The 22,682-nt window shown below is 49.0% G+C and overlaps 1 protein-coding gene across 1 annotated transcript; it reads right to left on the bottom strand.

Moving 5' to 3' along the window:
• Window positions 1–8,413: 8,413 nt before the first annotated feature.
• On the bottom strand, window positions 8,414–22,223 carry AKAP1 (A-kinase anchoring protein 1). Its single transcript, XM_081110227.1, has 10 exons — window positions 20,558–22,223; window positions 17,826–17,959; window positions 16,113–16,239; window positions 15,830–15,957; window positions 13,676–13,853; window positions 12,538–12,688; window positions 12,001–12,068; window positions 10,295–10,368; window positions 10,001–10,063; window positions 8,414–9,502 (listed from the first exon to the last, which is right to left on the bottom strand). The coding sequence occupies exons 1-10, from the start codon at window positions 22,203–22,205 to the stop codon at window positions 9,428–9,430; spliced, it is 2,646 nt and encodes an 881-aa protein (XP_080966353.1). The 5' UTR covers window positions 22,206–22,223; the 3' UTR covers window positions 8,414–9,427.
• Window positions 22,224–22,682: the final 459 nt, after the last annotated feature.

Genomic DNA, 22,682 nt, shown 5'->3' with positions numbered 1-22,682 from the left:
CTTGCTTTCAAGGGATTCAATACCAAGAGGTGATGTCACAGCAAAAGGATACAAGGTGCTCTGGGGACAGGCGGAGGCCGAAGGTGTGGGTTCAGAAATACTTCCTGGAGCAGGGACCTCGCCATGTGTTAGGGAAAGAAGGGAGAGCCAGCAGTGGAGAGAGTCCTGGGAGACAGAGGTCAGAGACCTTAACCTTTCTTCTTTTTTAACAAAAAATATATTTTTAGTGATTTCAGAGAGGAAGAGAGAGGGAGAGACAGAAACATCAATGATGAGAGAAAATCATTGATCGGCTGCCTCCTGCACACCCAACACTGGGGATTGAGCCCACAACCTGGGCATATACCCGGACCAGGGATCGAACCGTGACTTCCCTGGTTCATAGGTCGATGCTCAACCACTGAGCCACACAGGTCAAGCGAGAGCTTAAACTTTGCGCAGTTTGGAAGGACTGGCGTTGAAGGCCGAGGGTGAGGTGAGCCCGGAGGCCCACACGGGGCTCTACAGCCTTTCAGGACGGCATCAGTGGTCTCCCCTGAGGGTGGTGAGGTTGACTGGTGCCCACGTCAAACCTGGAAATGAGAAGAAATAAACCTCCCAGAGTGGTTTCCCTAAAAGAAATGGAGACGCCCTGCCTCCCCCAGGAACGTGCGCGTTCCTGTTGCTAAGTGGCTCTGTGTTCTGTGTGTCCTCAGGCCCGTGGACACGCCATAAATATTCATGGCCGGGAAATCAAGGGGAGGCCCACCTGCTCCTGGAGGAGACTGTCTCAGGCTCCTGACTTCCGTCCTCCTGCCTTTAAACGCTAAGTCAAAGCCCAGGCAGGGCTACTCCTTCTAAAAGCCCCGCTTCCCTAATTTGTTTAACAAAAGACATGTCCATGCTCTGTGGCCTCTTAATTTCTGTAGATGTTAAAGTGCAGAGAATTAAAGAATCAATGGGCAATTAAGGAGGCACTGGCAGGTTCTGGCCAAGAGCATATTATTTATTTATTCAGCCAGCCACGCTCATTTTTAAAGCCTTAACTTTCCATTTTGTTTCTGACATCAAAAATAAATCAAACTAAACTGTACACATCATAGCAGAAAAAAATTATTTGCATGATGCATTGCCCCTATGAAGGCTCAGTAGCCACCTGCAAAAGGAATTTTTGTCTGTCAGGAAAAAAATAAAAAGATGTAAGTTCATTCTGGCATTGGCCTCCCCTCAGGACACAGATCAGATTGGAAAGATAGAAATAAGGTTTTAATTCGCTAGTGATTTTTCCACCTGGTCTCAAGCTTCTTTTTCATTTCTGAGCATCCATTTTCCTGGATCGTCTTGAGAGGGTTGCAAGATTTTAGTCCATTAACACAGCGGTGCTTTGGTGAAGTTTCAGAACGGGAAGAAATAAACAGCCATTAGTGGCCACAAAGGCTGCCCCAAAGGCTCCTGGACTGGGGCCTCTGCCCTAAAATGGGGGTCCCCCAGTGCCACCATTTGACATCCCTTATCTAAAAAGAAAAGTACAAAACCACCACCCAGTCTCTTGCTCCTTAACTGCTCCCTGGTTTGTAGGAGTTCTGTCCACACGTGGACAATTTGGAATTGTTCCTTCACTCTCCCCTCTCCCACTGCCACCCTTGCCCCTCCAGCAAGCCCTCTGTGCCCGGGGTCCTACTCGCTTACCCAAGCTACCCCAAAGCCAATTCTAGGACAGCAATTCTCAAACTTCAGTGTGCACCAGAACCACCTGGGTGGGTGTTACAATACCGTTTCTGATTCAGGGGGTCTGGGGTGTGGCCTGAGACTGTGCATTTCAGGTAAGGTCTGAGAATGAGAGTGAACCCCTTGGAGAACCTGTTCTAAGGCAACTACTGTAGGAGGGATTGTTTCTAGAAACTTGTGCTGTGGCGCCATCTAGTGGTTCGAGACCAGAGAACTTCAGGGTTTGTGTGGAGTGTTTGCTTGAATCTGTTTTTTTAGGTAAGTTTTTTATTGAAATTAAATGATCTCTTTTCATCCTCTGAACAATCACAGGGCAGAACTAAGACTGGAGGACAGATCTTTTGAGGCCATAAACTCTACACAGAGCCCCCCAATTTGAGAAACACTATCTGAAAGGGTGTGACCTCTAAATGGTGTGCCCTTACCCAGCCTTGCCACCCTTTAGAAAAAAACAAGTGTGACTGCATTTCATTTAACCCGCTATAACCACAGTATTCCTCTAACATGTAACCATTCTTCTTCTCGTCAAGTATATATTTTCCACTGACAACACAGCTCAACTTGGACAAGAAACATTTCAAGAGCTCGACAGCCCCGGTGGCCAGAGCCTGGCTTACTGAACGTGCGGCTCTCCATGTGGCGTGCAGTCCGTCCGAACTCGGTGATGAAGGATGAAGGAAGCGTTCAGTGATCTGCATGTCAGCATCATTTGTGAGCTCTTTCCACCAGGGCCCATACTAAGTACTTGACGTGCTTTTGCCAGTTCAGCCTCATGTCAACCCTGCTGTGCTCTCAGGACTGGGGATGCTGTGGATCGACCGCTGCCACGTCCACATGTCCACGGGCACAGAAGGAAGAAATGGGGCAAGAGTCCGAGCTGGGCTGCTGCAGGTAGCGAGTGCTCTGGCAGGGGAGACAGAGGCTGGGAGCTGGCGCCCAATCAACAGAGACAATGGGGATGAGAATTTACCTCTGAAGCAGATTTGGGGTGAGGGTAGGAGCCAGACTGGAACCACACGTCTGGTTGGACAGAACTCACTGGTGGCAAACAACAGATACAGTTTAGGGGTTTACTGGAGGGCAACTGGGGAACTGGCAGGACTCAGCAGGCCTTGGGAGGGGAGCTAACTGGGCAGCAAGCATTTAGAGCTGTCTCTCCGGAACAGGGCTCTCCTTCCCAGCAGCACATCGGAGCCACCTGGTGAGCCTTCTAATATCTCAATATGCAAGTAACTACTGAAGCTGAACATATTCCTACCCCGTGGCCCAGCAGTGCCAGGTGCAGGCCCAAGAGAAATGAAAACAAATCCACCAAAAACACAAGAATGAATCATAGCAGCTTCATTCATACGGCCCCAAACTAGGCCTAAATGAACATCAAAGAATGGGTAAATAAGTTGCAGTGTATTCATACAGCGGAATGCACACACCCAGACACCATGGTGAGCGGAAGCAGCACGCATCCTTAGTGGACGAGTCCATTCATACGATGTTCCAGAACAGACAAAACTAATCTCAGAGCGATACAAGAACACCGGTCGCCCTGGCCAGTGTGGCCATTGGTTGGAGAGTTGTCCTGTACACCGAAGGGTTCAATTCCCAGTCAGGGCATATACCTAGGTTGCGGGTTCAGTCCCCAGTTGGGGCGTGTAGGAGAGGCAACCATATCGAGTGAGGACAAAAATTTTATTTTTTAAATAAAAGAATACTGGTCATCCAGGGAGAGGGTATAAACCAGAAAGGGGCATGAGAGAAGTCCTGGGGTCCAGGAAATATTCCTGTATCTTCATCTGCTGATTACCCATTATGTGTAAAAATGCATCCCATTCCACACTCAAGACCTGTGCACTGTATGCACTTCAATGTATATATATTATACTACAAAGCTCATTTTAAAAATATACCTCACTGCTTCATATACCACTGGTTGGCTGCATCTCTGTTCTAGTCTTCAAGCTGGGACCCAGGTGCATGGTCTACTCTGCACCTGGAATGTGGTTGACGCTGGGCTAGAGGGAAGGCACGTGAGCCACACGCTGCCTCTTACAGTGTCTGCCTTGGGACACACACCACCTCTACCTACCTGTCCTTGACCAAGCCCAAGCTCAACAGCAATAAGACGTATAATCCTCCTATGAGGCAGGAAGTCAGAAGTTCTGGCAAGGAGACAGCCACTCCATCAGGGATGCTCAGCTAACAGCTGCTGCTGTATCAGGGCAGAAAGGAAGGTTCGGATGTCCAAGGATGCATGTGTGTTTTGAGAACAAAAAAATTCAGAAACACTCCAAAGAAATTAAAAGCAAATCATAATTACAGGTATACAACAAACAGATGAGCAATGAAACTGGTGAAAAAGGAGGTTGGGCCAAAACATTTTTTTTGATAACATGACTCAAGTTTAATGTCACCATTAAAAGATCCTTAACATAGAGGTTTATGTGAGAAGTTTGGAATTCTGAACTTTATTCTATATGTTCCAACAAAACCCAGGAGACAGTGTGTGTGTGTATGGGTGTGTGTGTGCGTGTGCGTGTGTGTATGTAGGAAGGACAGAAATCTGACATTCTGCTGAGTTTCTTAATGTTTAAGGAGGAAGGACGCCCTAAGTATGTGATACTGAAATATAAATCAGAGTTATTAGCACAGAAATAAGATGTTAAATGATAAATTTACTAGAGGGGAAATTTTTAATCAAGCAAATAAAAAGAAAAAAAATTAAAACAATAGAAAAATGAACTAAATGGCAAATAATACTGCAACAGTGATCACAATTAACAAGTTAAACTCACTTATGGACTTTGTAGATTTCACTTAAAAAGTAATCCTAGCCCAAGATGGTCTGGCTCAGTGGATAGAACATCGGCCTGCAGACTGAAGGGTCCTGGGTTCGATTCCAGTTGAGGGCACGTACTTTAGTTGCAGGTTCCTCCTGAGCCTGGGCCCTGGTTGGGGCTCGTGCAGGAGGCAATCAATCAATGTGTTTCTCACATCAATATTTCTATCTCTCCCTCTCTTCCACTCTCTCTAAAAATCAATGGAAAAATATTCTCAGGTGAGGGTTAAAAAAATAATAATAGTAATAATAATCCTAGCCCTGGCCACGTGCTCAGCTGGTTAGAGCGTCATCCCGATATACCAACATTGTGGGTGTATCACAATGAGTTGGTATATGGAGATGTAACTCGATTTCAGAAAGGAAGGGAGAGGGAGAGAGAGATAGAAACATTAATGATGAGAGAGAATCATCAATTGGACGCCTCCTGCACGATCGAGACCACAACCCGGGCACATGCCCCTGACCAGAATCGAACCAGGACCCTTCAGTCCAAAGGCCAATGCTCTATCCACTGAGCCAAACCAGCCAAGGCAATAAAAACACATTTTAAAAATAAAAAGTAATCCTAGCAACATGTTTATAAGCCCCTCATCTAAAAGGACAGAGAAAAAGGATATAAATTCAAAACAAAGCACCAAACAGGATACCAGAGCTATTTTAATGCTGATGAGGAAATACCTTTCATGAGCTCTTTCAAACTAAGCAACACAACTGAAACTCACAAAAGAAGCTGTAAAGAGAAACTGGAAAACATGACAACAGCAGAATCAGTTACTTTTCTTAGAAATGAACAGATAGTATAGCCCCCCCGCCCCCCAAAAAAAGAGGGTGGAGGGAAAGGGCAAAAAACAATAAATTTGAATAATATACAAGCCCAATTTCACAGATTACATAAAACTTTATACCAAACCAACAACATGCGTTATTTTTCAGAATACTGACCATGATCCTCTTCCCCAAATCATTCTGAAATTCATCTGGGAAAATGTGCAGAAGAACCCAGCACTTCCTCAATGAGGTAGGAACATGCAGAAAGAAGGCTGTTAGCATGTGTGCACCTGCCATCAGAGGTTGTCTCAAGCCACCTGTGGCTACCGAGCACCTGAGCAGTGGTTAGTCTGGATGGACAGCCTGGAAGTGTGACATATATACACCAATTTCAAAGACTGAGTAAAATAACTCATTAATATTTTTAATGTCCATTACATATTGAAATGATAGTGGGTCAAACTATTACTAATTACAGCTCTTTCTTTTTCCTTTGTATTGTGGCTCCTAGAAACATTTAGATTACACTGGAGACTCCTATATTTCCATTGGACAGTGCTGGTCTAGAAACACCTAGATTCTCCATCTTCCTGCCCAAATGTCTCTACGACATTTCTCAATGGAGGCTATGCTTTCCTCTGAGATCAGCATACGTTAGAAGGCTCACCCTGTTGGCCTAGATGCTACAGGGGTTTCCTGATGTGGTTTACATTACTAAAATTTTAATTTTTCATATAAGCAAAATAACTAATCTCTCCTGTTGTAATGTTTTGTTTATTTCATTCTAAGTTTCAAAACTTTCCCATGAGCCGATCATTTACCCACAGTGGCATTTATCTGGGGAGACGGGACAAGGCACCATCCTCCTCCTATGGCTTCAGAGGAGCCATGGCTGGGAGAACCTGGCAGGGGCAAAGCCTGGCTTTGCGTCTCAGCTCAGTTCCTTCCAAAACCCACTTTCTCTCGTCACTACCTCCCACCTCCAGGGTCAGTCCCCGCCTCACTGGGTTGTCATGAGGACCACGTCTACCTATAAAACAGCAGTGTCCGAAACAGTGACCCTGCTCCATAACTCTGGCTGCTAAATGTTTTATCCTAAGCCTGTGATGGTGAGAAATACCACTGCGTGGCATAACTGAGGCTGGATGAGGGGTACCAGAACCCAGCCTCCCATATCTAGCAGGGCCCCGAGGACCAGAGGGGAGGTCACTAACACAAGTATCTGAAATGAGAACAGGCTGGGAACTCGAGCCTCCTCCGCCCAGCATCCCACTTTCCTCCAGCACCCCGGCCACCAACCTCTCTCCAGCAATGGCTTTTCCTGGGAGTTTTCAAACTCACACTTAAGCTGTCCGCTGGGTGGTGCACAGGTAATTAATTCAAAGAACAAGTCTAAAAAGTACATGCCAGGATGGTGGCGCTAGACATCTGTAAATCTGTTCCTCCGTAAAAGCGACAAGATTGTCCTAGCTGGTTTGGTTCAGTGGATAGAGTGTCGGCCAGCGGACCGAAGGGTCCTATGTTTGATTCCAGTTAAGGGCAGGTACCTCAGTTGCAGCTCCCAGTCCTGGTCGGGAGGTAACTAATCAATGTGTCTTTCTCACATTGGTGTTTCTGTTGCTCCCTCTCCCTTCTACTCTCCAAAAATCAATGGAAAAAATATCCTCGGGTGAGGATTAAAAAAAAGTGACAAGATTACTGGCAAAATGGTCAAAATCAATTTTTCCAGAACCCTAGAAAGGCTCACAACAATCGGAGAAGTGTTTTTTCAAAGAGTACATGCCTTCAGCAACCTCCAGCGTGTTTATTAAACCCCAAAGGCTCAGCTGAAAGAACCTGAGACACATGGGCAACCCACCTCCTTTGCCCCACTGCTCTCCCCTCTCTCCATGGGGCCTTTATCCAGGGATGCCGACCCCACTGCTTGTCACCCAGGAGACATCCCAGAGGGAGCCCCTGACTTTGGTCTCTGGTTCATCCACCTCCCCATCTTCCTCCCTGCACCAAAACTGTGTAGTTCCCTCCATTAAAACCCCTTGATGGCTCCCGAATATAAGTCCAAATCTGCACACCAGGCTTTGCAAGCTCTCCCCAAACTAACTTGAGGTCTCCCGTATTCCCTCGCTGCTCCAGTGATGAGGGCTGCACAAAAAAGGCCAAGACCTGCTGTAACACGACTTGGCTGAATCACACCGATCACCGCTGGGACTGGGACTACTGACAGCCTAGGCTGCATGAGAGCTCATGTGGCCCCTCTGCACAGCAGGCGCAGGTCCATGATTTCACTTCATGGGCACCATTCACCACCTCTTCCTACAGATGAGGGAAACTGAGACTTTAACCAGGCGTTAGCGAAGCTCTGTGGGAGAATTCTTTCAGTGTGAAGGACCCTGGGGCTATCTCAGCTCCCTAGAGACCCCCAGAGGCCTGAGCCTGCCTTTGAGGAAGGACTGGTAAGTCAAGATTTATCATCTGCTCTCAACATGTATGTATATTTTATATCATTCTTAGCACTATGCGGTAATAACTTAATAGACCTTTAAGAATGCATAACCAGCCCTGGCTGGTGTTCTCAGTGGTTAGAGCATCAGCCTACACATAGAAGGATTGTGAGCATGATTCCCAGTCAAGGTCATATGCCAGGGTTGCGGGTATGGTCCCCACCCCACCCCCCGTCAGGGCACATGCGGGAAGCAATTGATATGTCTCTCTCACTTCGGATCTCTCTCTTTCTCTCTCTCTCTCTCTCTCTCTCGCCCCCTCTCTCTCTCCTCCCCCCTTCTGTCCTCCCTTCCAATCTCTTTGAAAAGCAATGAAAAAAGTATCCTCTGGTGTGGTTTAACAAAAGAAGGAAAAAAAAGCATACCCAAAGAATTCTGGAAACCAGCGCTTTAAACTCAAGCTTGGCTGGTTTTGAGATACTCACTGGGGAAGCCAGAGGACTCTTGCTGCCACCTTGTGGGTCACGGAGGGGAAAAGGCCAGGTGGAAATTTCTGGATAACCTGTCTTCAAAGAGCCATAGCTCTCCAGCCCAACCATGCTACAACCACCCTCTTTATTCCCCAACCCTTTTCACCATGGAACAAATGAACTCAAAGCTCTGGAGTATACAATTCAAGATTTATATAAGCTTAAGTTACTTATTTTAAAATTGCACAACGCGGGAAGACAGTTTAAAAAAGAATCAAACACACCATTGCAAGGTAATTCAATGAGCTGCTTTTTTTTTTTTAAACAAATTTGTACAGAAAAAAAAAAAAATCCCGGATCACAATCTATATCATACAGTCACCCTGTTCAATATGTGGGGCGCCACGGGAGCCCCAGTGGAGGAGCTGATGGGCAGCTGGACTGCGGAAGTGGAAAAACCTTGAGTTCCCTTTGTTCTCCAGTGTATCTTGTATAAAATATTACATTTTTAAACACGTATTTACAGTGTTTGCACAAATAGAAAACGGTTACAAATCACAACCAGGCTTGGCCGGGTAACAAACACTTCCCTTCTCCCACGGACCAAGGCCAGAGAGAGTTCTGATTGCTTTGTATTTACATATGCATTAAAAAGTCTGTCTTCTTAGACACCTAGGTGAAGTTTATAAAAACTGGTTAACATCATAAATTCATTTATGTCAGCTGTACAAATAATCAGTACCAATTAGTCAGTTCATGTCCTGCTCCCTGAAGAAAGATTTTGAAGCAAAAGAAACCCTCTCAAACAAGCAACACATCCCTTGGCCTGTCTGCTCCAATCGGTTTGGCTTGGGGGTGAGGGGGGGTGGGAAGGAAGAAGAGAGGAATGGGCAGGAGGGGGAGAATGGGACAACTGGTTGAGACAGTTTTTCTTCCACATTTTTTTTAACAGCTTAGAACCAGGTTAACCTCACTGGCTTGTTAAACACCATCCTATGGCTTTAAAAAGAACCCACAGCTCCTTCCTTGTCTCAGAGACAAAACACCTTTCTCAACATGACTGCAATATTTAAAAAAAAAAACAAAAAAAAAAAACAGGACTTTCTGAGGAAGACAACATTTGTTATTCTGATGTAAAGTCTTTGCCTTGAGTGTCAAGCCCAATTTCAACAGTGCAAAAAAGACTCGAGCGGCTGTGGCAGGGGTCAGAGGCTTGTGTAGTAGCTGTCTACCCACTGAGCAAGTCCTCGCTCCACCAGCGACCGGTTTATCAACACCACCTAGAAGAGAAAGTCCCCTTGAAAGCTCTGCCCACGGCACCCAGGGGCCATGCCTCAAGCCAGCGCGATGCTCACTCTTACAGGTTTAGGCGGCCACCGTGGCAACAGGTGGTGGTGGGGGAGTGACTCATTTTCTGGGCCAACAGGGGCATTTACTTCTGTATTCTACTGGAATGAGGACAGGCTTTCCAATGCATTGAGAAATCTAAGCTTTAATACCATGCGATGGAGGAGAGGAAAACGTAATGGACAGAAGGTCCAGCAAGGCCCACCCACATTTTGGGCCAAATAATTCTCTGTTGTGGGAGCTCTTCCTGTGCACTGTAAAATGTTTGGCAGCATCCCTGCCCTTTACCCACTCCCAACTGTGTCAACCACAAAGGGCTCCAGACATCGCTAACTGCCCCGGGAGACCCTGGTCTGTAGTTACATCCTCTGATTAGCTCCACGTCAGTCATCACTGCTGGCCAGTAATGCAGGGAAATGGACAGAACTTACTTCATCTCCTACCACGCTCCACAGCTGGATCAAAGGAATGCCAGTTGGACTGTAATTTGTCACCTGAAAACAAACAGAAAAACAAGTCTGTTTAGAAGTGACCTCGTGTGCCTCTTCTGTGAAGATGGCTAGCCAGCCCAGGGCAGGAACCACAGGAAGGCAGGCACTGAAAGGTCAGCTCCCAAGTGGCCCAGATGCTGGATGAGTGAGGCCGGTGGGCCCTGCAGAAGCTGGGAGGTTCCTCAAACAGAGCCTGTGCAACCTGTCCCACTTCCCCCTCCACCAGCCACACACCTGAGCCAGCAGTGCTGTGTTTCCAGTCATCTCGCTCACAGCTGCATCCGCCTCAGGTGAGAAGTGCTCATCATCTTTAGGAGAAGGAAAAGCAGCATTTAGACTCTCACTGAGGCCAGGTGCTCTTGTCACGTACACACTTCCAGGTGTGTTCCAAGTAAAAGGCCTCAGATACTGCCACGGAGCCTGAGACCTTCACCTGAGAGAGCCACCGGTGTCAAGAATAGAGCTCAGGGTCCCTGCTGTGTGCTATCCACCTACAGAGGACCAGATGGACAGAAACTCTGCCTTCAATGGAAACATCATCACCACCGCTTATCTGGGGGCTGACCGGGCTAAGCATGTTGGATACATTCTTCCACTGCATCAGTTAACACCCTACAAGATGGCAGGTGCTACCCTACTTTATAAGTGGGAACATGTAAGACAAAGGCAGAAGGTCAACCAGCTCTGAGAGTGGTGCAGGTGGAATTCAAACCCAGGCAGTGGCCACACAGCCCAATATGGGCAGTAATTATAGAACAGCAGGCAGGACACTGAGGCAGCATTCTTCGTCAGATTATAGAAGTTTCATGCAAGAACACACCCAAGGCAAGAGATGGTAAGGAAGTGAGAGGCAGGTTTATGAAAGTCTGAGAATATCTTATGGAGGAGGGAACCTTTCAGCTGAGCCTGGATAAGTCCTGAGACATAGAAATGGAGAAGAAGGTTGAGCACGGTCAAAGTAACAAAAGAGAAACAAAAATGAAGACCCTGCCCAGCATTCTAGCCAACAAGACTACTACAGTCAGACTATAGTGCTTCTAACGCATTTCACTGCTTTAGACAAGAACAAGACTAGATGGGGCAAACCTGGGAGGGAGGAGCATGAAATCAAGGGACTAGTAAATATAAAACTCCTGGTCATAAGTAGCTGCTACCTGACCAGTGTCCACATCCCAGCTGCTAGGTTCATGTAATTTCCTTGGCCACTCTGAAAAACAGGTAAAGCCCCATTTTCCAGAGCGGGGAGGTAGGAATCAAGGCTAAGTAATTTGCCAGTCACCTTCCCTCCGGCAATGTGATCAGTCTGAGACACCACAGTGGACAGGTGTGTGTTAGTGTGGTCCCCATAGCGCCCCCAGACGCTGAGGCCCAGCTGAGGAGTGCTGATGGTCTCAATGCCTGCCCTCAACCTCAGGTGCTAGGACTCTGGGTCTGGACTGCATCTGGAAGGCACCTGCAGCAGAAGCCTCTCTAAGTTGGAGGCCCAGGTAAAGTCTATAGCAGGGGTCCTTAAACTAAGCCCGCGGGCCACATGCAAATACAAATATTATATTTGTTCCCGTTTTGTTTTTTTACTTCAAAATAAGATATGTGCAGTGTGCATAGGAATTTGTTCATAATTTTTTTCTAAACTATAGTCCAGCCCTCCAACGGTCTGAGGGACAGTGAACTGGCCCCCTGTTTAAAAAGTTTGAGGACCCCTGCTCTAGAGCAGTGGACCTGGAAGGGTGGTCCATGGGCCAGCAGTATTAGCCTGACCTGAGAACTTAGAAATATAAGTTCTGAGGCCTCGGCCCAAAGCTATCTATCAATCAGAAACTGACAGTGCCAGCAATCCATGTTAGCATAAGCCCTCCAGGTGAAAATGAGGCTCTCAAAGAAAAAGACCTACTCTCAACTGCCCCCCCCCACACCCCCTGCCAGAAGCCCACACCTGTTACCTGACAGGGGCATCACGCTATCCAGAAGGACTTCTGCTCCCTGGAAAGGCAGGGTCACAAAGTCAGACCTAGAACAATAAGAAAGGAACACACTGAACATGACCCTGAAGGCCAACTCCACTCCAGGCAGGTAGTTACCTTCTGTTAGTACCATGAGCCCAGCAGTCCAGGGTGAAGCAGAGCAGATACTCATGATGGGCAGCAGATACCCATGATGGGCTCAGCCCCCATACACCTGAAGGCAGGCTGCCAGTTCTGCCACAAGCCTGACCTCAGAGGATCTTCTTGCATCAAACTCCTAAAAAAAAAGCCTGCTTGCTTTTGCCATATGATACTCAGGGGAATTCTTCTAAGATAGGCCTATCTGGCTTAGTTTGGCTGAGGTGAGCAATGGAGTTTGTTTCTATCAGAATGCTAAAGCAGAGCAAGTAGCAGAAGAATTAACCCATGTTCCAGGCTTAGTAGAACTGAGCCAACCAACAGAAACCCATCCCCTCCTAAGCAAGGTGTGTGCCTGTGCGAAGAGCCTCGACTCACCGGATTTGCCGGAGCACGTCTACTTTCACTCTCTTATATCCTCCGTAGTCCACATAGCGAATCTCGACTTCATTTGTCTCCTCGTAGGAGGCCACCACTTGGGCTCGCCACCAAGCACCATCCGCTCCGGGGGCTGCACAGATGACTGTTACTGCAGGGCAGGAGAGAGCTGTGGGCAAGACTGGCCCAGGCCAGGGCACCAAGGGCTGTGCAGTCCATGCTACCCACCTCCCCACATTCCTTCCCAGAGGCCTGCACCTCCAAGCTGCAGGGAACCGGAACGGCAAGGAGTCCCTGAAGCCTCCCCAGAGCCTAAGACTGGCCAATAGAAGCACCTGGATGTGGGTCATTCAGCCTAGCATGGGTGCCATCCAAACATCATCCAGACCAAAAGCATTCACCTACTTCCATGTGCTCTGAAACTTAACTGGGGCCTCAGACAGACACAGATGAACCGGAATAAAAAGTAAAATACAGCCTAGCCCGTGTGGCTCAGTAATTGAGTGTCAACCTATGAACCAGGAGGTCACAGTGCGATTCCCGGTCAGGGCATATGCCCCAGTTGTGGGCTCAATCCCCAGTGTGTGAAGTGCAGAAGGCAGCTGATCAATAATTCTCTCTCATCATTGATGTTTCTATCTCTGTCTCTCTCTACCTTCCTCTCTGAAATCAACAGAAATATATTTTAAGAAACACAAAACAGCCGAAACCGGTTTGGCTCCAGTGGATAGAGCGTCGGCCTGCGGACTGAAAGGTCCCAGGTTCGATTCCGGTCAAGGGCATGTACCTGGGTTGCGGGCACATCCCCAGTAGGAGATGTGCAGGAGGCAGCTGATCGATGTTTCTCTCTCATCGATGCTTCTAGCTCTCTATCTCTCTCCCTTTCTCTCTGTAAAAAATCAATAAAAATATAATAATAAAAAAAAACACACAAAACAAAAAACTCCACTCCACACCATGGCTCTGTCAGCCAGTACAAACAGCAGCTTGTGCTAGCCAGGCAACTCAGCTCAGAGTACTCCATGCCAACAGCAAGAAGTCAGGAATGCTGGTCCATGAAGGATCCCAGGAGCAGAACAGGCCACCCCCAAACCTCTTCCCTGGCCTGGCTCCTGCCGACCTTCGGGGCAGCACTTACTTTCCACCGGGGTGGGCAAGGTGGGGATTCCAGGCTGAGAGTAGCAGAGGTACATTTGCTGGTCCAGGCTGCGCAGTGCATGGAAGGTAGGGTGCGTGTGCTGCTGCACAAACAGGTGCCCCGCGTTGACCTGGTTGACCACGATCACTTCCACAGTGATGCCATCTGGGAGCATGAGCTGTGGAGAGGGGAGGGGTAGCAGGCACTTCAGCAATCCTTCTCTTCTCGTGTTTGGGTTAAGCCCTGAGGTCCCAGGACAAGTCTCTGAACTGGCACCTCTTTGAAAAGAGCATGGCAACCCAAAGCACATGGCACCCAGCTGGCAGGGATTCGAGGAAAACTACTTTAACATGCAAAGTGCTTAGACACCACTGTGGCCCTTGTCCTGCTGTACCATACGTAACCATTAGAGGCGACCTCACACAGGGCTGGACAGGGAGGCTCCCAGGAGCAGGCTGTGGGGTCCTGCTGGGCCTCCCACTGACCTGACCAAGGTTCATTGGCCAGAGCTCCCCATCCCCCACCTCCAGCATTCTTGCGTCTATAAGACCCCAGGAAGGCCAAAGGGAATGAAGCAGCCATTGAGAGCAAGGTGCCAAGGTAGACAGGCCTCAGGCCCCTCAGCTAGCTCCTCTGGGCCTACAGCTGACCCCAGGAGCTTATGGTTTGACAGCATCTTTCTACTCTACCTTTCTGTCAGCAAGGGTCCACCGTCAAAGTCTGCAACAGTCAGAGTCATATTTGCTCTTCTCTGGGCTCCACAGACATCCTCCCAACTCATTCCCATGCTGGGATTTGGAATGTAGGGTTGTTCTGTGGCCAGGCCCCACCTTAAAGGCCCTGGAAGAGGCCAAGACTAGTCTCTGAAAGAACTGTCCTTACATCTAGCTTTCCCGATGCTAAGCTACAGAAACCATCCTGGTGCTGTAGACACAGCAGCACATCACGTGCATCCTCCATTCAGGTGGCACAAGAGGCTTGGCTGAGAGTCCTGGCCTCCACCCCTCGAGGCCCACTGAGCCACACAGAAAACAAGGGAAGGAAGCCACACCAGCCACTCAATTATCTAAAAATAAAGAGTGGGTCTGGGACCAAGCCTCCTGAGGAAAACACTGATTCAGAAGTGAAGGGTGGAGTGAGGTTCAGCCCACTCCCAAATATCCACGGGAAAGGAAAGGGGCAGCATCCCTTCCCCCAAGGCACAGGGTCTCTGGGGGGTGGGGGTAGGGGCAAGATACAGAACCAAAAAGCCCATTGTCCTAAACAAAAGCCAGGCAGGCAATTTTCTTGAGGCAGCATGTTCAGCCCATGTGTGAAATGCAGTCCAGCCGCACGCATCATAATGACGTGCTGGTCAGTGAGAGACTATATACAGTGCTGGTGTCTCGCACAGCCCAAGTGTAGTAGGCTGTACCATCTAGGTTTGTGTGATTATAACTCTTGTGTTCAAGCCAACAACAAAATCGTCTAACACACCTTTCTCGGATGCATCCCTGTCACTAGGTGGCACATGACTGTGGCCTCAGTAAGATGAGGCCCAAATGGGGAAGGTACACTGTAGGACATGAGTGACAAGCCCCAGAGGCTCTGCAATTGCCCAGGACACAGGGACCCCTGAGATGTCAGCTCCTTCTCTTGCCCAACTCTCAAGGCAACCTCCGAAGAGCCACATGGCTTCCTGGGCCTGGCGGGGGTTACTGCTTCTCCTTTATACTCTAGGTACCTCCTGGGAAGCGGGATGGGGAAGGGAATCCTTCATCAGGGCAACCACTAGATTTGCCTTAACTAAGGAAAAGCCCATTTGAGCCCACAGCAGGGGCCTCATCCAAACACTGCTCCAGCTTCAAGGAGTTCCACACCAGCCTGGACCTGCCTAATCTCCTAGGTGGACTACAGTCCTTTCTAGGCAAATGCCTTGAACATATAGGGTGCCCAGGTGGCAGAGCCAGGGGAGAGTGGTCCTTCCAATCAGGGACTAAGAGGCACTCCAGCTCCTGAGCCTTCCCCAGAGGACACAGGCTAGAAGCTGAACTGACCAATGAAGGCTAGAAGTGAGAGGGCAGAGGCATCAATGAGCTCTTGGCCATGGTCTTGGGAGTTTCTTGTTGGGGGAAAGGGATGCAAGAAGTCCTGGTCCCCCAGGAGCATGCTCACCCAGGAAGTCATTGGAAGAGAAGGCAGTGCCAGTGAAGGCAGTGGGGGAGCGTAAATATTGGTGAGGTTCAGTTCCTTGAACTTCTTCCCAATCAAGTTCAGCGCCTTGTCTACATGATGCTGAGAACCTAAGAGAAGGAGGGAGGAGGAGTCACAGCAGGTAAGACAAACAGAACAAAACCACACCCCATTCCACAGGACTTCTGGAGTTCAAGTGCGCCTTTAAGATATTAAATTTTGCCTTAGAAAGAAAGGCATCTAAAGAGGCTTGAAACCCACTGACCTTCTATATGGCAGATCTGGACATTCTGGGTGTAAGGCAGGGCGGAGATGTAGATCTTGGCACCAGATGTTTGCTTCAGAAAACTCACATACCGCCCCTGCTTGCCAATTAGCCGACCGACTAAGTGCTGAGAAAAAGAGTTAGTTAATGGGAAACCAATTCTTCCAAAACCACTCCCAAAGACCTACCTTTGTTTTTCACAAGGTCAAACTCAAACATATTATCATCTGTTAACATGTCAGCACTCCTTTCCTTGGCACTATTCTAAGCACTTGCATTTACTCACAATACCTATGAAATGAATACCTTTTTAATCTCCATTTTACAGATGAGGAAAACAAGCCCAGAGAGGCTAAGTAACTCACCCAACATCACACAGCTACTAAGCAGCTGCACTGCAAGTCTGGCTCCAGGACTCGGAAGTTCCCATTTCATCCCCGACAATGTGGTCTGAATCCAGAAAGCTGCAAAGGCAGCATTTTCTTCTCCCAGATCCAGATTATGAGATGTTTCAGCACAAGGGTGGATTTACAACTCTTCTACCTCCTCAAGTCTACTCAGGACCAAAGATAGAGTCTCGATTTGAAAATAAAGGTCTAAGAAAGAACCTTTGGGCTCCTGCTGCCAATTAACAGCAGGCTGGTGCCTTCAGAGCCCATAGCTCACAGAATGCCCAGCACACCAGACTTCAAGGCAGAGAGAAGCAGCCAAACTTAGCCATGACATAAGAAGCTCTGAATCACTCCCAAACGACCCCACCCCCATGAAACTCCTAGGGGCCTGGTCCCTCAGCGCCCAGAGCTGCTCGGGTATGTCCTTTGCAGCCAATAAAGGAGAAGAGGGCATGTTGGTTATCAGGATCACTGGGGGAGCAAACAACTGAGAGAGCCAGTACCATGAGCCCGAGCTGCCTGCCTGACCCTGAGTTCAAAGCCAGCGAAGTCTTCACACGGCAGGAAGCTAAATGCCTCCGGAGAATGAAGTGGGCCAATTATTTCTGAGCCCCAGAGATAACCATCAAGACCAAGCTAATAAGTTTTAAGTCAGAATAGCAAGAAGCTAGAAACTACTTAAGCACCCCGGAATTGGGGAGTAGTGAAGTAAATTGACATTCACACAATAAATAATGCAGTTAAAATTACATTTTCAAAGAGAAGCACAGGAAAATTAAATTGTTAAATATTTAAAAGCATTAATTAAAGCAACATAATCTCAGTTGTGTTTAAAAACCACAGACGAGAAGGAAATAAGCCTTCCCAGTCACTCTCGGGGGTAGGATTAGAGCTGATTTTTATTTTCTTTATACATTTCTATACTTCTCAAGTTTTCTAAAATATGGATTTATGCTGTGCTCAATTATAAAATATTTTGCATTGGAGAGCTTGGGCAGAGCACAGTGAGGGACTCCTTGCTGGTCCATGTCCTCTATCTGGTTTTGCTAGCATCTCCAAGCAGATCGGAGGCCCGGGACACACACACAAAACCAGAGGCCTGGAGTTAGAAGAGGACAAGAATAGGACACTTCCAAGGCAGCTGGAGAAATTCCATTTTGCAGGAAGTTCTCTGAACCTTGGCAAAGTAGAGCATTCCCTTTCCCCACAGCCTTGGGCTCAAGAGGGAGCAGCCACTCCAGGTTGACTGTCCCTCCCCTAAACCCCACCCCCAAGCCCAATGAACCTGGGCCCAGGGGAACTTTTAGCTTACAGCCCTTACCTTTGGCACCTCAATCTCCCAGATGATGAGGTCGACCTTCTTAGGATTGGAGCCTCCCTGGGCATTCTGGAAACCGTCAGTTTTCCTGAGCCCACAGCAGCCGTCCACTGAATCCATGCTGTTCCCGTCCGAGCCTGCAGGGGAGGAAGCAGCATGCACAGACACCCAGACACCAGCTCAGAGCAATTAATAATGCACAACTCCCAAACTCACATTCCTGGGAGGCCCGAGGCCCCCACCCCCCGCCCCCTCCTCTAGCTTGGCAGGTGACTGTCAACTGGAAGTCTAGAAGGCTCAGAACAACCCCAATGAAAGGAGGGCTGGGGGTGTAGATACACCTAATTTTAGCTTGTCATTTACAGTCCAACTTGCTTAATTGGCAGCCACACCCAGCCACAGCTGCTGGAGCAGACAAGTGGTGAACTGGGAAGAAAGAACTGGCCCAGGAAAGGGGAGCTCTGAGTGTGGGGGAGGGGAGGGGCCAACAGGTTCACATGCTCCCAGGAGCCAGATATTAGATGCAGGTCTCCCCTGAGACCAACTGGTCACAGCCAGTCCATACCCTCTGCCAATGCCAGCCCCTCAGACCAAGAGTCCCTAGGTCCCAAGGCCCCTGGCCTAGGCTCACAGTCAGTGGCCTTCAGCCAAGTAGAGCTAGAAAAAGTCCCCTGTCGCTGGTACGACCGAGGACCCCATTCTTATTCTCGATCAGGGCCCTGCCAAAAGTGGACACAGGAATGAGGCCCTCCTTTTCCCCTGCTTAGGCCCGACTTGTGCAACTGTGAATGCTCTTCTGAGCCCATGGTGGGTCTCTAATGCCCTGGTCCAAATACTGAGCTAAAGCTCACTCCCAAGAGGACAGGGTGGGCAGCAGGAGCCTAGCATTGACTTGGGCTGCTCCACTCCTGACCAAGAGTGTGCCAAGGGGGCCATCAAAGAAAAACAGAGGGCCAAACCCACTTAAGTGGCTCTCATTTAAATATGGATAACTCAATTGCCAGAAATAGAGGACTCCTGAGATTCTACTAATTAGGTTATCTTGCACTGGTTTCTCCAGACCCTGGGCATAATCCCATGTACTATCTGGATGCAAAGGAGTAAAGCTTAGGAGATTCACTCCCAGTTAAATCACCATCAAAGTGACCTCATCCCTTAACATCACCTGTTGGGGGAGGTGATGGGCCAACAGGTCCACATGGTCCCTGGAGCCAGATATTAGATGTAGGCGTCCCCCAAGAACAACTGGTCACAGTCAGTCCATACCCTTCTAATAATGCCAGCCCCAGCCTCTATCCGACAGAGCACGACTGGATGGTACCTTCCACCCCGATGACACTCAGAGGTGGCTCGGACCATGCCAAGATTCTAACAGGCTTCACTCAAAGGCCATCTTCCAGCTTTCTCACGCACAAGGCAGAGCTACCATGAGAATGGAGGTGGGTCGGTAAGACACAGCCTGGTACTTGGCACAACTGAGTGCTCAGTGATGGGCACTACCAGGCTTCTATCTACCATCCCCAAAGTCCTCCACATCACCATGCTCAGTCACAGCCTCCTCTTCCGCGAGGTCTAAACTTGGAAGCCTTCTGCATAGCTACTATCAATCTAGAATTGGCAATGACAAGGCCAGAGGGCTTGTTAATTAACCTGAGGGGCAAGAGGCAAAGGGAAACCCCTTTATTCTTAAGATTTTTCACCCATTTTAAAATGCCTTAAAAAAAAAATTTTAACATCCTTAAAGTTAGAGTGCATCTTACAGTCTCTGGCCTACTATATTCATGATTGGCAGCATTTTTTTTCTTCCCAAGGTACACAAAAAACAGTAGTGTCATAAGCAATAGCACCTTAGAGGTGGTAAAATGTAATGTGTGGTACACACCAGCAGCTGCTCAAAGTACTGAATTCCCAAGAAAGAGTCCCAACCTGCCTCAAGGTGAAACGATAGGAAAAGGTTCCGGGGCAAGGCAGTCAGAGACCCGGAGGGGAGTGCCTCTTCCCAAGAGATCAATGAAAATGCCCCAGGGTAGCTGCAAAAACAGGGTCAGGAGCTGCTGACCTGGAAGTTAGCGATCTGAACTGTCTACCTGGGGTCAGCACTTGAAAAACCCAGTGGGCACTTCGTTACCCAAGTGCCCTTCTTTCCTGGGGGTGGACCTGCAGCTGCACAGAAAGAAAATGGCTGAGGCGCTCTGCAAAGGGTGACAGCAACACGCAGCAGAGCGCGAGCCTCCCACAAGTATGCAAAGCTGGGGCCAGTCTCTGGGCACTTACCAGGAAAGAGCTTCTGGAGAAGGAAAGCAGGTGAAGACATGGGAACAAGCACATGGTTAAAAGGAAATAAACCATTAAAAAAAAACTCACACCTACTCTCGGTACTCAAGAAAATTAAAGCTAAGGAGGCCTCTCTCCATTTAAAAAAAAAAAATTAACAGGTTAGGGTTTAAAAGAGAAAAAGAGGCACAATTAGGTTAATCGGTGAACCCAACCCAACTTTGATCTGATTTTGTCAGATCGGCTAGGGAGGGTCACTGGCTGCCAAAACAAGTTACAACTCCCATGGCTTTGGGTTTAAGGCAGCCTAAATGTTCAGTTACCCACCAGCTCTCCACTGTGCCCTGACTTTCTGCACGCCGATTGGGACACAGAAGTAGCAGAGAGAGAGAGGCAGCCTTTCCTACTACATAAAGGGAGACCCCCGTTCTCTGAGTGAGGAACGCCCAAGACCCTCCTACCTCCCGAATGATCTGCTTCTGCATCCATGGTCCATCCATCCTCAGTCCCCAAGTCTGACAACTCCTCCTTCAGCACCCCATTGCTGAAGGGCACAGTACTTTGTGGCAGTGGTGAGGTGGTAGCATTGTCCCTAGGGCTTGAGTTGGTCTCTGTACAAGAGTCTTCGAGCCCTGAAGTGCTGACGGAATCTGAGCACTGCCCAGAGGAGGATTCTGAAGGGACACCCTGGCTACTGTCAGACATGCAGGTGACACAGCCAGCATCTTCCACCAAGACGCTTGTGTTGTCCAGCGACTCTCCAAGGGGGGCGGCTGGTGGTGGGCAGGGGGCCAGGGAGATGTGGTGCACAGAGTTCTTTGGCTTCGTGTCCTTGGTGGGGCTGGACAGAGGGCTGGTCAGGCAGCTCACATAGGTCTTTGGTGGTGGTAGCAGGTCCTCTGCTGGCAGGCCTGGCAAGGGGAGCGCAGCATCCGATGGGCCCAAGGCTGACTTCGACGGGTCCAAAGCTGACTTCAATGGGTCCAAGACTGCCTTTGCTGTGCCCGCCTCCACTGTGGCCTGAGTGGGCTCCAAGGCATCTTGCCTGAGGGCAGTTTTCTGGCAGATTTGTGCACATCTCTCCTCCTTCTGCCCTTGGAGCTGACCGGCTGAGGCCTGATACATGCAACCTGCCATCTTGCCCACAGTGGTGGCCAGCACTTCTTCAGTTGCATCCAATATCACTTTGGAGATGATCTGGTAGGCAGCCTGCTCAATCTCCTCATTTTTATCCAAGGACTCCTCTTTGCTCAATTTTCCATCCCAGGCTCGACCACCTTGGACACAGGGTGCCACTGTTTCATCATCCTTGGCCTGCTCCACATGAACCAATTCATTAAAGCTAGTCATCAACTTCCCTGCTGTGTCCCCCTCCACCTGAGGTGGGCTGCTCTTCCTTTCCTCTCCCCCTCCTCCCAAGGGAGTCATGCTGGGCGCCTTGATGCTCTGTAATGCAGAGCCATGCTCCAGGGACAACACACCTTCTTCTAGCCCACTTTCTCCCAACACTGCATCGCCAGTGCCTTCAGCCCCCATCTCTCTCGCCTTCTCCCCAGGGCCATGCTTCTCTGTGGGAGCTGCAGGCTGGCCTTGCTGGCCCCACCCTGCCTCGCGCCTGCACACCTCAGTGGCTTCGTGGGGGAACCGAACAGCCTTTGGGGACGGAAGGGCACACTCTAGAGGAACAGGCTTGGCTTCATCACCCATCTGGGCTGGTTCCACCCTTGCACTATCATCTCTGCATGTTCCTGGTCGAACTCTCGTGTCTGTGGGGTTAGACAGGCTGCCTGAGGACTCTGATCTACGACAGGCTGGATGTGACCGCAGCAAGGCCGGGGGTTCTGTGGGAGGTTTGTACACAGTGGCCAGCTCCTCTTCTGCTGGTTGTGTGACACTGGGGGGTGTGGGCACTACTGCACGACAGGCATTTTCCACAGGGGCCAGTTCCTCGATGGCAGGGCCGGCCCTCAGCTCCACAGCACTAGCCTCCACCTGTTTATCATGGCTGCTGACGTGCTCTTTTTTACGAGAGAAAAACCACCACCAGCCAAGGAGTGCTAGCATTCCAGGCAATGCCAAAGGGAAAAGCGAACGGAATTGAATGGCCATCCTGGAGGCTTGTAGTAGTTACACCTGGGAACAGAATGAGAAAGAGATGCCATGAGAGCCTAGTAAGAGGTTCCTGATGTGACTGCACAGGAAAGAATAGGCAGGGGACAGCAGAGCTGTTGGCTCTCCCTTTCCCTGCCCCTGAAGGGATCACCATCCCTTCACACCATGACTCTGGGTGAGCCATTGGAGGTGGGTGAGCAAGAAAAGACACCCCCTTCTGCTCCCTCATTCACACACACTCCCCTGAAACAAGCTAAGCCTTCTCCTGAATAAGTCCCTTCCTTCATCACTTCTAAATGCCAAATTCTCCCTATGTTTCCCCAAGGAGCTAGTTATGTTTAGTGTTTTAGTTCACTAAACTCCCAGATATCTTATCTATTTAGATGGCATAGGAGCATTTCTCAACAGCCATGGAATCCACATGTATATATCTCGCTCACATAACCATGAGTCAATGAAACATTAGTTATATAG

This window comes from Myotis nattereri (genome assembly GCF_964212035.1).
Source record: "Myotis nattereri genome assembly, chromosome: 16".
NCBI classification, from domain to species: Eukaryota; Metazoa; Chordata; class Mammalia; order Chiroptera; family Vespertilionidae; genus Myotis; species Myotis nattereri.
Note: the sequence above shows the minus strand (reverse complement) of the source record. Positions and strands in the feature narration are given on the sequence as shown.